This window comes from Solanum pennellii, chromosome 4, assembly GCF_001406875.1.
Source record: "Solanum pennellii chromosome 4, SPENNV200".
NCBI classification, from domain to species: Eukaryota; Viridiplantae; Streptophyta; class Magnoliopsida; order Solanales; family Solanaceae; genus Solanum; species Solanum pennellii.
In genome coordinates this window covers 1706491-1720333 of record NC_028640.1, presented here as the reverse complement: position 1 = coordinate 1720333, position 13843 = coordinate 1706491, and the positions used below count along the sequence as shown (strand labels likewise).

General features: G+C 30.3%; 2 protein-coding genes across 2 annotated transcripts; one reads left to right on the top strand and one right to left on the bottom strand.

The window, feature by feature from the left end:
• The first annotated feature begins 6 nt into the window (after window positions 1–6).
• On the top strand, window positions 7–7192 carry LOC107018050 (glucan endo-1,3-beta-glucosidase 3-like). Its single transcript, XM_015218408.2, has 4 exons — window positions 7–167; window positions 4732–5985; window positions 6530–6557; window positions 6657–7192. Exons 1-4 carry the CDS (start codon window positions 89–91, stop codon window positions 6811–6813), a joined length of 1518 nt encoding a protein of 505 aa, XP_015073894.1. The 5' UTR covers window positions 7–88; the 3' UTR covers window positions 6814–7192.
• A 171-nt stretch (window positions 7193–7363) lies between these two features.
• On the bottom strand, window positions 7364–9640 carry LOC107018051 (protein PLANT CADMIUM RESISTANCE 2-like). The gene is made up of 4 exons (XM_015218409.2): window positions 9319–9640; window positions 8947–9018; window positions 8179–8391; window positions 7364–7610 (listed from the first exon to the last, which is right to left on the bottom strand). Exons 1-4 carry the CDS (start codon window positions 9518–9520, stop codon window positions 7534–7536), a joined length of 564 nt encoding a protein of 187 aa, XP_015073895.1. The 5' UTR covers window positions 9521–9640; the 3' UTR covers window positions 7364–7533.
• Between the last annotated feature and the right edge of the window lie 4203 nt (window positions 9641–13843).

Sequence of the window (13843 nt, the reverse complement as noted above, 5' to 3'; positions counted from 1 at the left end):
CAACCCCCCACCCCACCCCCAAAATCCCTTTTTTGGTTGAAGGGTTGCTAATGGTGTAGAAAGATTGAATCTTTTTTACAGAACAGAAATGAAGAGCTCAATGGATTTTCTTGTTCTACTTCTTTTGATTTCACATTTAGTAGCTTTTGCCTTTTCTGCTAATGAAGGTAAGTTCTTCTACTATGTTCTTGATTTTGGCTTTAGATTCAATTGAACTCAGTAACTTTGCCTTTTTTCCTTGTTTGGACTATGATTTTTGTTTATGATGTTTATTTCTACTTGCATTATGTTATGGATTTGTCATATGTTAAATCAACTAATAGTTACCTTTATTCTTGATTTTAATCTTCTTCAGAAAAATTGTGTCTTTATGAGATTATAGATGTTATAGTTGAGTAAGTTTATGAGAAATTTAACTCTTTTGGTTATTTCTCTACCAACTTACTTTGAACTTCTTTGTACACATTAGTAGAACCAATCTTTTCTCCATTAGGCCTTGCAAAGTGTTAAAGAAAAAGGTAACAAAAACACTAAAATTGTTCCAATTTGTTGAGTTTCATAGCTGAACTATCAAGTGTGTGTGAGTTTTCTGTCTGTACTAGTATCAAATGCTTGGCGAAGCAAACCTGATTGTTCAGGTAGGAAAAGTGAACAACTTATAGTTCATTTATGTTTCCGTAAACATTTGGTGATAGTACAGGTAGGAAACTCACACACCTGATAGTTCATGTATGAAACTCGAAAGTAAAAAATGTAATGAATTTGTTATAGGGGTACTCATATTTGAATGTGAGTTTTAATGCATTTTGTAGGGTTTTGTAATGTGATTTCTAGGTTTTGATAAGACTCTTAAAGCATTTTTGGTTAATTTTGTTCAAATATTTGACAAAAATCAGAAGTAGTTAACTTTGACAAAATGGAGCTAAATGCTTAAAGTTCAAGCCAATGTTGTAAAGAGGCAAAATGTGAATACTTTTGCTACACTCTCATTTCTCTATGATTTTTCTAAAGAAAGAGACTTTTTGCCTTAGTGGGCTTGACTTTTTCTAAACATGGTATCTCTTAATATATAATTTCACTTTTATGATATTTTACAATCTGACCATCTTTCCAGATTAGTTCTAATGTGTCCCACCTCATGTGGCTTCCTCTGCAAGTACTAGTATAAAAATAGTGGAAATCTTTTGATGTGCTTTCAAGGCTATTTTATTAATGTTCTTAAGAAGTAACATATTTAGCTCATGGTGTGGTTGTTTGCTGCATTATAAGATTTATGTGCTCATTTGTTCAGTGCACATGGACTTTCTCTTGTCTTATTTTATTCTTCGTTCTTAGTACTACCTCTTTGTTTTCTTTGCTTCAGTTATCGTACATTTTGTTGTTGCTACTTGTTCTTTTCTAAAGTGTTTTCAACATGGTTTTTTCGCTACTGTATTTCTCTTACTAGTTTCTTGGACATGTTTAACTTAAACTGAGGATCTCTTGGAAGCAACCTCTTTACCTTCATATGGTCCCACCATCCTTCCCATGCCTCACTTGTGGTATTAAACTGTATGTTGTCGTTGTTGCTGTTGTTATAACAGTGAGCATAATGTTATTTTGTGAATCTTCTTTGAGCATAATCAGAGAGTCGTCTGTGTGGTTTCTGTCTTTTGGCTGAAGATTCGTTCCAATTGATATTGAACTTAGATATCTTGAAATAGAATGGTTGAATGTGTGGCTTATATAGTCTTCCTTTTCTAATTGTGATTTTTCGTCTTAATGATACTTAAGAGGGTGTCTGGAACATCAGTTAATGTATCCTAATTGATATTTGATCAAGGTTACGCAGGATTTATCAAAAAAATAAATAAAAAATACAATGCCGCCTCCTCTTAATCACAAGTGCTCTATAGTATGATTGTATGAGCGAGCAAGCTTTTTTCTACTCTTTTAATTCATAACTCAGCCCATTATGATCAAAGGGACTATTGAGAGTAACAAAATCATCTGAATCAATGGGATAGCCAGTAGAAGAAATCGTGTGAATGAACTTGCTACTGTGATACTATTAAATGACAATAATAGGAAACAAAAAACTTTTGCTTAATAGTAGAAAAAAATACTGACCTGAGACGAACAGTAGCTTAGTCATCTACTACGCACATCTTGCACTGGAAGTGCCTCTGTAATACCAAGATGTGCCAGGAATGTCACGTTGCTAGGATGGACACACATCCTGCTTTTGACTATGTTAGACATCCCAATCAAATGCAGAAAAGTATGTGTCCTTGGCTATGGCCATTGGCCGCCTTGGTAAAAATAAATAGGCAGCTGGTCGCCTTGTTGTGTTGCAACTTGTGGAATCCTTTGAAGCCTTTGACCCCACAACTCAATCTGGTTGTTGATCAGGTCAAGAACTTCTAGTCAACTTTCATCTGGTTGTTCCACTCATGATGCGGGGGTGATTTGGTACGCCCTGCGCGTCCATACTGTCTCAAAATATGGTTGCTTGCTGCACCACAATGTCAAGACAGATCAGAGGAATCTCTGCCATTCACAATGGTCGATAGCATGAAAACAAATCGTGCAATGCAGCAATGAGATGATTGCTAGAGGGTCTATACAAACTGTTAGGGATCATTTGGTATGCTGGACAAGCATAGATAATCCCGTGACAAAATAAATAGTATTGTCTTATGATAAGACTCTTACTCCCTTGTTTGGTTATTAATCGGGGGATAAGTTATACCAGGGTCAGTAATTGGTACAGGGATAATATATCCTGGGATATGTAAATGAAAATGACAAAAATACTATGAAACAAGGCGCATGGTACTTTTGTAAACAAACGACTTCTTAGAAATTATGCAATGTATGTTATTTTTAATACAATAAACCAAACAACTAATAAGAAATAGTCCCAGGTAACTATTCCAGCATAACTTGTTCTTCAAAAAAAATGACCCCTTACGAAATGAAACAAGTAATTAGACAATGCAATATGAGTGATAAATATTTGAAAGCATGTCGGTTTTTGCAGTAGCTTTGAGATTTTTTATATAGTTAGTAATGGAAGAGCTGAAGCTGTTACATATTTTCTTCAGTTATATTATTCCTGTCATAGGCTCGTAGCGACTCGCTTCATTTCTATTCACAGAATAGGTTAAATCAAATCGATTTGATTATGAAGATTGAGGATTAGAAGTAAATTACACGTGGGTAGGCAGTTAATACATTTATTTACTTAGGCACCTGCCATCAATAAAAAATAACAATTTCAACATTTCCGGGGTTGATAGACAACTAAAACTTTATAACTCTTCTTTTATATGAGTATCACATTTTCTGGTTGTTTAAACGTAATTATTTTACTATGTCGGACTGGTCTTCATATGTATTATGGAAGTTATCATGGTTATCAAGTCTGTGAAACACTAACCTGGTGTCAAAACTTGTGCTGTTTTGTTATATATAAATTGTAACCGAGGGCTGTGACAGTTCGTTATTTTTAGATTTCTATTTCTACATGTTATTCCTGTAGTCTCGGTTATCTTATTATCTTTCTGTTGTTTCTGCTTGTTGCTACTGTCTTTTTATCGTTCTTTGAGCTGAAGGTCTATCGGAAACAACCTTTGTACCATCTCAAGATAGGGATAAAGTCTGTGTATGATCTACTCTCCCCAGACCCCAACTTACACTTAGTTTTTTGTTGTTGTTGGCCATGACGGCTTGTAGATCATCTGAAATTGTAAAATTTACATACATTCATTATTATTAGAGAAAAGGGTCTGATATACCCCTCAACTTTGTCATTTAGAGCTGATATACCCCTTGTTATGAAAGTGGCTCATATATACCCATACTTGTAAATAAATGGCTCATATATACCCCTACTTGTAAACAAATGGCTCACATATACCCTTTTCCTCTAACGGAAATGAAAAAAATAATAATTTTAATCTAAATTTTTATTATTCTTTTCTAAATAATTATAATCCCATATGAGTAAATTTAATCCTCGTCAAACATATTTTTTTTGACTTTTTTTGATTTTAATGACTAATTTATAATTATTATTTTGATAATCAAATTTATTTATGTTTCACTAATATTCTTGTAAAACTTATTGTAGATGATCAAATTTTTTCTTCGAATATGAAATTAAATTACAATACACACACAAAAAAATAGTTTAATTTTTTATTCTTTAAACTAAGGAATGAAAGAAAAAAACAAAATAAGAATAAGAAATTCAAATAATTATAATAAAAGAAGTCAAAAAATAATTTACGTATGAAAAAAATTAAAATATACTTTGAACTTTGGTAGAAGAATCATATATACCCCTAAATAATTTTTTTTAAAAAATTAGAAGAAATAAATATAAATTTAAAACTAATTTTTTAACTTCCGTTAGATGAAGGGTATATGTGAGCCATTTTGTAACGGCAGGGGTATATGTGAGCCGTTTGTATAACGGTAAGGGCATATATGAGCCACTTTTATAACGAGGGGTATATCAGCTCCAAATGACAAAGTTGAGGGGTATATCAGACCCTTTTCCCTTATTATTATTCTCTTGTTCTTATTTCAATCAGAATTACTGCATTTCCCTGCGCAAGAAACCTTGACTTGATGTGTTTCAGCTTAATTGTTCCACAAGTGCCAGTTGATTAGGATATTATTTCTTCTAGTATTACTGAAAGCTGCTTGACTAAACACTACTCAATCTTTCTTCTTTTCTGCCAGAGGCTTTCGTTGGTGTAAACATTGGAACTGATGTCTCTGACATGCCCAGTCCAGCTCAGGTGGTGGCTCTCCTCAAAGCACAGCAGATTCGGCATGTCAGGCTATTTGATGCTGACCAAGCTATGCTACTTGCACTTGCTCATACCGAAATCCGCGTCATTGTTTCTGTACCAAATGATCAGCTCTTAGGAATTGGTCAGTCGAATTCCACTGCTGCCAATTGGGTTTCCCGGAATATCCTCTCTCATGTTCCTGCCACCAACATCACAGCCATCGCCATCGGTTCTGAAGTCCTTACCACTCTTCCTAATGCTGCTCCTCTCTTGGTCTCTGCCATGAAATTTATTCACTCTGCCCTTGTTGCTGCTAATCTCGACACTAAGATAAAAGTCTCCACCCCTCATTCGTCTTTTATCATCCTCGACTCATTTCCACCCTCACAAGCTTTCTTCAATCGATCATTAGATACTGTCATGGTTCCGTTGCTCAAATTTCTACAGGACACCGATTCCTATTTCATGCTCAACGTATATCCATACTATGATTATATGAAATCCAATGGTGTGATCGCGTTGGACTATGCTCTCTTTCGCCCCCTCCCACCTAACAAGGAGGCTGTTGATTCTAACACACTCCTCCACTATACTAATGTATTTGATGCGGTTGTTGATGCAGCATATTTTTCTATGTCCTACTTGAACTTCACTAACATTCCTGTTATGGTAACAGAGTCAGGTTGGCCATCTAAGGCTGACTCCACTGAGCCGGACGCCACTCTTGACAATGCTAATACTTATAATAGTAACTTGATTAGGCATGTTCTTAACAACACTGGGACTCCCAAGCATCCTGGGATTGCAGTTAGTACGTACATTTATGAGCTTTACAACGAAGATCTCAGACCTGGTTCTATATCTGAGAAGAACTGGGGGCTTTTTGATTCCAATGGAGTCCCAGTTTATATCATGCACTTGACAGGATCTGGAACGGTGTTGGCCAATGACACTACAAACCAAACCTATTGTGTTGCAAAGGAAAATGCGGATAAAAAAATGGTGCAAGCTGCACTTGATTGGGCTTGTGGACCGGGGAAAGTTGACTGTACTCCTTTGTTGCAAGAAAATCCTTGCTATGACCCAAATACTGTGTTTGCTCATGCATCATATGCTTTTGATGCGTATTATCACAAGATGGGCATGGCCGATGGAACTTGCAACTTCAATGGGGTTGCTAAAGTCACTACCACTGATCCTAGTAAGTTGTCAAAACTATGTTGTTGTTTTTTTTTTTTTTGCAAATGCTCATATGTACATGAATTTGCTGACTCGAATATTTGAACCTAAGATGCAACATCACAAGTGTCTTGTCCAGTTCTTTCTTAATTGTTTTCAACATGGAAAATTATCCAAAACAAGAGATGACATGCCTTATGAGCTTCTTTTAGGCCTAGTCTGTTTAAACTTTTCGGCTTCTTTGGCTTCGTGGTGCTTCCGAAAGTGTGGATGCAGAGATGTATTTCTTCCATGTGCAATGCACATACACATGGTAGAGTGTTACGGAACTCAACAGAAAAAACTTTATACAGTTAAGACGGTGATAGAAAGATTGAAGTAACATTGATAAATACTTGATTTTTCCCTTCAAAATCTGGTCACAGTGGTTAATTTTTAAGCTATTATGCGATACTAATTTGGACTTTTTCCAGAGTACTATGCGTAAATGTCCCTGGCTGATACTTTGAGAACAATGTTGTGATTTACATTATTATCGATACCTAATGTTTGTTTTCCCATTGCAGGTCATGGTTCTTGTATATATCCAGGAAGGTACTAATTTAGTCATTTCTGTTTAAGTAACTTCCCCATAACTTGTTATTCTTGCTCTACTATGACTTATGCGTTGTTTCTTTTCATTTTTTCGTCTAGTGGAGGGAGAAATGGCACCTTCACGAATAGCTCCTCGGTTGCTCCATCATCAGATTCAGCATCTGGCTGTCACTCACAATATTCCCACGACGTTCATACTTTGTCTCACTCTCTAATTGTTGGTTTGTTGACACTCTTGACTGCAGCTTCCTTGTAGCATAATGTGAATTGTGAACAGAGTTCCACTTGTCTTCCAATTTTGTTTCTCCAAGGAGAGTTAAGGTTGCGCGTGTGGTCCTTTAGATCGGTACACATGAACTCGGATGGAGGTTAGTGCTCTAGATTCATTCCTATCGTGCAGTCGAGGCAGAGAAGGCTTGTTGTTGATTGCTGTAATTATCTTGTAGGATAGAGTCATTCTTTTCCTTCTGAAGCTGAATTCTTTGTCTCGAATTGGGATTTTCGATCATAATGCTTTTGTTTAAGCCGGTATTTAACGAGTAAGTAGTAAGTAAGTGAGAACTGGTGAATTGACCAGGTGGGGGGATGAACTAAAAATTTCATATATATGCAAAGTACTTTTTCCCCTTCCATTATGTTTCAATTCAAGTGCTTTTACATTAGTTATGGTCCCTTTTTTCATCATCCTTTGGTGCGCGTATGAACGAACATATTCCACCTCTTTATCATCCCCACGAGGGTTTGTCATATCAATTTTCATGGTGAATTTTTATCATATCAATCTCGAAATCGTGAACTCGATAGAATTAAACAATATACTTGGATGCATATACTATAATAATCATGTACATAATTTGATTACAAATCTAAGCAATCATAATCCACTAACAAAATTACTATTTTCTATCGTTCAATTAAATGCATCTCTTTATTATATCGCAGTTATTACTTCGATTTCGAAAACAAATATAATCCTTTATCTATTCATTCCACCTTCAACTGTTGGTGGAATGATCACACCACGATTTTGTCTCTCCACATTTCCATGCATTCCTGTAAATATAAAATTAAATTAAATTAAGAAACTTAATTAAAAGACAAAATATTCATAATAAACTATAATTTTGAGATATCTCATATTTTTTCTATCAAGTTTCCAAGAAGTCAAAAATATTTATTTTAGAAAAGTTTTGAGCGTCGAATCTAGTTTTTAAGGAAAGATATAATAACATATTCAGTGAAATTTCATTACTGAGGTCTGGAGAGGGCAGACCTTACTACTATCTCATAGAAATAGAGATACTGTTTATATTTTGACATCTTGACCAAACGAAAATTGTTACTCTAATTTTATCAAAGCACAATCTATTTTTAAAATTGATTTGTTCTGGTTTGATACTATTTAAAATGACTGATGGTTCGATCACAAAATTCGGCTAAATAAATGACTAAGAATGTGTTTTTTCAATTGATAGTAACCAAACACAAACTCATACTCACAAAAACATTTTTGTAAATTTTAAAAAAAATTGATCAAATAAGCTAATAGACTTAGACTTTACTTTTCACATTAATTTATTTTTTAAATTAAAATTAAAATAAAATAATTTTTTTTTCTTACCAATTGACATATCAACTCCTTGATTTTTGAGCTCACGATATTCTTGACACAATGCACAAGCTTCACAAAAGCAATGAACCAAACAATCTCCACAAGGGCTTTTTTTCAACAAATATTGTTGTCTCATTTTGTTACGATAAAAACAAGAGTAAATACATGGACAACAAGTCACACATATTATTATTGTGTATAATGCTCCATTTACTCCACAAGCTGCAAAAATTAAGGTTAAAAAAAGGTATAATTATGAAACTGAAGAGGGAAAAAAAAGAAATAACAGTTACGTCTCAATTCTAAACAAATCAAGATCATCATAAATAGTTAACTCGACTTATTACCATTTGTCACTTAACAAATAAAAAGAGCCATTCAATAATTTGAGTAAAATTTATCATTAATCAATTTGACAAACATAAATCAACAAAATATTTATAAGGTGAAGATATCAAGATGAATGTATTAATAAATAAAAATAAATGGATGGTGATTAATCTTTACCTAAACTTAAATAATCCATACTATTCAATGACTAAGTCAACACTCTCTATTTTTAAAAATAAAAATAAAAATTGAGGGTAAGAAAATGTGTGAGAGGATAATAAGTAGAGATTTCGAACACTCGTTCACGAAATAAAAATTCAGATAGTTAATCAATTGAACTATTTAAAAGTTTTCTAATTTTTTTTTGTTCTTTCTATTTTGAAATAAAAAAGAGTTCATTATTTATTAAACATAATAAAATCAGCAAAAATAAAATAAAATACTTACAATTTGATCCCTTGTCAATAATCTCAGCAACCTGTCCAAAAGTGATACATGGACACCATAATGTAATACAACCTAATCAAACAAAAAATGAGGAAAAAAATTTTTTTTTTAGTCCATTAGTAATTTTGGTCCTTTATAAAATTGGTAGAAAATTATAATCTGTTATTTGATTAAATATATTTAATTTTTAGTCTCTTTGTGGAGAAAGTATGTTATATTTAAATAATCTTCCTCCATTTCAATTTAAGAGTATCGGACTAACCTTTAAATCTAAATTAAACTAAGAATCATATAAAAATTTTTTTAAAGTGAACGAATAAAAATAAACGATACGAAAAAAATTGAAACCAAAATCTCAAAAATTAAACTTACAATTTTTGGGATCAGACATACAATCACATAATCCAGTTGACCATGGAATATCATTTTTCTTTTTTCTATACATTGCGGGTTGTGGATCCATCGTATCAACATAAAACCGAGTTTTCGAGCTAATCGGCGATGGCGTATCGTCTCCTAATGAAGAGGAAAATTTCTGGTATCGATCACTTAATGAACTTGTTGAAGATTTCATGATAATTGATTGATGAAGAAGAAAAAAAGATGAAGGGATGAGTTAAGTTCTTGAAATAAGATAATGTGATGATATTTTACTAAACTTTTGACTTAGTATATAGTTGTAATGATATGATAGAGAAAATGATAAGATTGGTCCACTTATGTATAAGGGTAGATCTAAAAAATATAAGTTTTTATTTTTTATTTATCAAAAAAATTAATAACTTTTGACTATGTCAAATTTTTTGTAATAAATTTTGTAAGTTAGAATTATGAAAAAAATAATAATTTAGGCACATTTGGAGAAACAACTTTGATTGTTTTTAATCTCCTTTTAAGCTTGGTGTAATTTTTTTTTTTTACTTTTACTTATTGTTTTTATCTATGTATCTTCCTTTTTTTCTAATTCAATATTTCGTATTCGTATTGGATTCTGATTATTTCGTTAAATCTGAAACCTTTTTTTATTCTTTGATGATTGTTAATCTGTGTTTTGATGTATAGTATAGTGTTTGTGTTACTCAATTTTTAAAAGATTTAATGAGATTTTTTTATAATTATACTTCTTTTCATAATTTTCATCAAATCAATTAGATATTTAAATAAGATTAAGAATATTAATTTTTGAACACATGAAAAAATCAAACATGTCCAAAACACACTTTAAAGACTATTTTAAATGTATCCCCGACCAACATGATTTGTGATGTATTGCTGTGAGTGTTTCATCCTTAACCAAAGGTCTCGAATTCGAATTCTAATTCAAATTTAGTTAGAGTTCCAATTCGGACCGTAAACATGGAAAAAAAATATCTCAAAATAAAATGACTATTTTTGTCATTTTTATTTAATATGGTAGAGCCAAATAGAAATGGGGTCCAATAAATAATAAATAATTGGTCTTAGTCAAACTTTGACAATTCAAATTTATGGCTTCTAAGAAACTTCATATTCCGCGTGTTTTAAGATGTTATATGATTTTTCTTAATTACAATTTTTATTTTTAAATTATTTGTCGTGATATATTTTTTTAAAAAATATTAGTTAAATTATTTTTATTATTATATCTTAATATATAATTAATTTTTATTAATCGTTTTTCTATAATTAAGATATTTATAATCTTCAAACATAATTATTGTCATTAATAATTTTAAAAAATTAAAAATTTAATATTATCTTCAATGTTTAAAAAACAAATAATTTGATATTATTTATTTTTCAAAATTGATTACAACATATAATTTTAAATAGAAAATATTTTCAAGGGTCATGATTGAAAGTTTGCAATTGACTTAATTAGTCATCACTTATGTGTTAGCTTCCTATCTGATTTTTAGTTTTTATTTATTTATTTATCATCTAGTATTTTCATTAATTTTGATATTCGATTAATTTAAATGACATATAAAATTTTATTAGAAGTAAAACGTTTTCTATTAAAGACAATTTCGTTACTAAGTTATTAGGGTAGTTTGGCAATACAATAATTTCAACAAATTTTACATTATTAGTTAATACAAGGTTAGTCATATTACAAGAAAGAATATTGCCGTAAAGTTTAATATAATAGACTTTGAAAATTAATTAATTCCATAGACTTTAATTCTGCAAGTACCCTCAATCTAAGTTATGTAGTAAGGGTCATTTAGTAGCTTATTAGAGTTAGATATATATTAATAATATAGAGATTAGTTATGAGAGTTTATAGATTATTTTTCAATGAGGATAATTACGTAAAATGAGGATTAATAATTTTTGATGATTGATGATGATATACTTTTATATCATCATCAAAGAGACTTTGTTGCCTAGACTCCTTTTGTAATAACTCTTAAATATGCTTATTAAATAAATTTATCAAAAAATTATAAAAATAAAATAATTTAAGATGATCATAATCTCTAAAATTTCGTATCATTTTAAAAAATTATAAAAATCTCTTGGATCTTCTTTTGGATACATTTTTCCCGTTAAGTAATGTATCATTTTCAATATATCGAAACATCAAAGAATATATCTGAGAGCAATGAAAAATTAAAAATTTTTGTAATTGAGAAAACTTCTGGAATAGAATGTAATTAGCCTCCGCTTGAGGAAGAAAATGAAGCTAAAATCTGAATTGGGCTTGATTGTAATGGGCTGCTTCTCCTGGGCCTGGATTCAATTGGGACAATCATGGACCAAGAAAAGAGAAAATTACGGCCCAATGCTTCTGGGCCATATAGTAAACTACTTGGAAAAATTACATGAATTAGTATATTTTAAAAAATAATTTCTGATTTTAGCGATATTTTTTGTTTATTATCATTTATAGCAATACTGTGATAAATCTGTAATATGTATTAAAATGAATTATGTATGCAATATATATGAATTATAACTGTTTTTGAAATATATTATGTTTGTTTGGTAAAAAATTGTTACATTGTATTATAAGTGTATTAAAATATATGATAAATGTATTATCTATCACTAAAACTTGTATTATATGCAAATAATAAATTGTTCTTTTTAATATGTATTAAACTGGTATTGTAAATGAATTCAAAGTGATCAACTGGAAAAAGTTGCTATAAATGATAAATATTTTTTTTATATAGTACATTTACGTAAGTTTCCCATACTACTTTTATCTGTTTAAATTTAAGAAAACTTGTATGAAATAATAATAAGGGAAACATTCACAAATATAATATTTTAGAAAAATATATATCATTTATAGTAATAATATTTTTTTCTCACTTGAACACTTTTAATATAATTTTAATACATATTACAAAGAATAATTTATGCACATGTAATACAAATTTTAATGATTGATAATACATTTATCAGACATTTTAATACACTTATAATACAATGTATCAGTTTCTTACCAAACAAGCATAATATATTTTTAAAAAATAGTTATAATACATGTATATAGCATATATAATTCACTTTTAATACATATTGCAGATTTAACATAGTATTGTTATGTATTGTTAAAAATGGTAATAAATAAAAAGTATCACTAAAATCAATAATCATTTGATAAAAAGTACCAACCGAAGTAATTTTCCCAAATAAGAAACTATTAATTCAAAACAAATGCTATAACCACAGTTTCATTTAATTCTATTTCGTAACAAACACTTTGGCATTCGTTTCTCTCCCCAAAGATCTCTCTCGCCTCTCCCACTTTATACAAACAAAAATGTGTATAGAGTGAGGGAAAACTATACACACAAATACAAATCTCTTCGTCCTATACACTTGAAATTACACAATACAAATATTCCTTTGTCAATTTTCTCTTTCTCGATTTATACAAACACAAATTATACATTCAATGCACAATTTATGTTTGTATAGAGCAAGAGATAGATTTGTCTACAAATCTATGTGTATACAAAAATACAGTTACATATACATATACAAATTTATATTTAAATACATATAATACATAATCAACGATTAAAAATCACAACAAAAAAACATATACTTATACAACTTACAATCAAGTCAGTTTCTTATTAGTATACAAATTCCAAATATATACCTTTAAATTGGAACGACTATCGAAATTTATATATTATAAGCTCTATAGCAAACACAAAACTTGCTATGGAGCGCAGTATAACATCCAAATATGATTTTTATGTTTGCTAAATGTTAAATTTTACTCTTCAATTTTTGCATCACAATTCAAATTAAGATAGTCAACTTTAATTATGAAAAAAATACAATCAGAAATACAAATTGTTCAAATGAGAAGATACAAAATATACATTGGAAAGCATGAATATATATTCAGGAATAAAGATCTATGGTAAGTTAAATTTTTACTTGGGATTGAGTTTTCAAGAACTTACTAAAGATATATTAATGCATAAAAAAAGAAAGCACCATGAATTTGAAATTGGCAACAATTAAGTTTGATCACCATTTTAATACTTGTAGAAACAAACAATTTGTTATCAAAATCATTATTGAAGATTGATAAAGGTTCGAGTCTTGATTATTGAAAAATTCTTGATAGAGAGTATTTTTTACTAGAATAAAATTCTACACGATACAAATTCAAAATAATCAAACTTTAATACGAAAATAGAAAAACAAACTATATCTCAATAAATTATGTAGATGGAAATACAAAAGTTTGGCCAAGACAATGCTAGGGATGTTTGGTTGGCTAATACATAATGGATAAAGACAAAATTATGTATTAATTATGACCTTATTTAATATTTTATTGGTAGGATATTTAGACTATGTATCCTACACTTCACCAAAAAATTCCTCAATAAACCAAATTTCTAAACAACAACGCAACTAATTTCAACTTTACTAATAT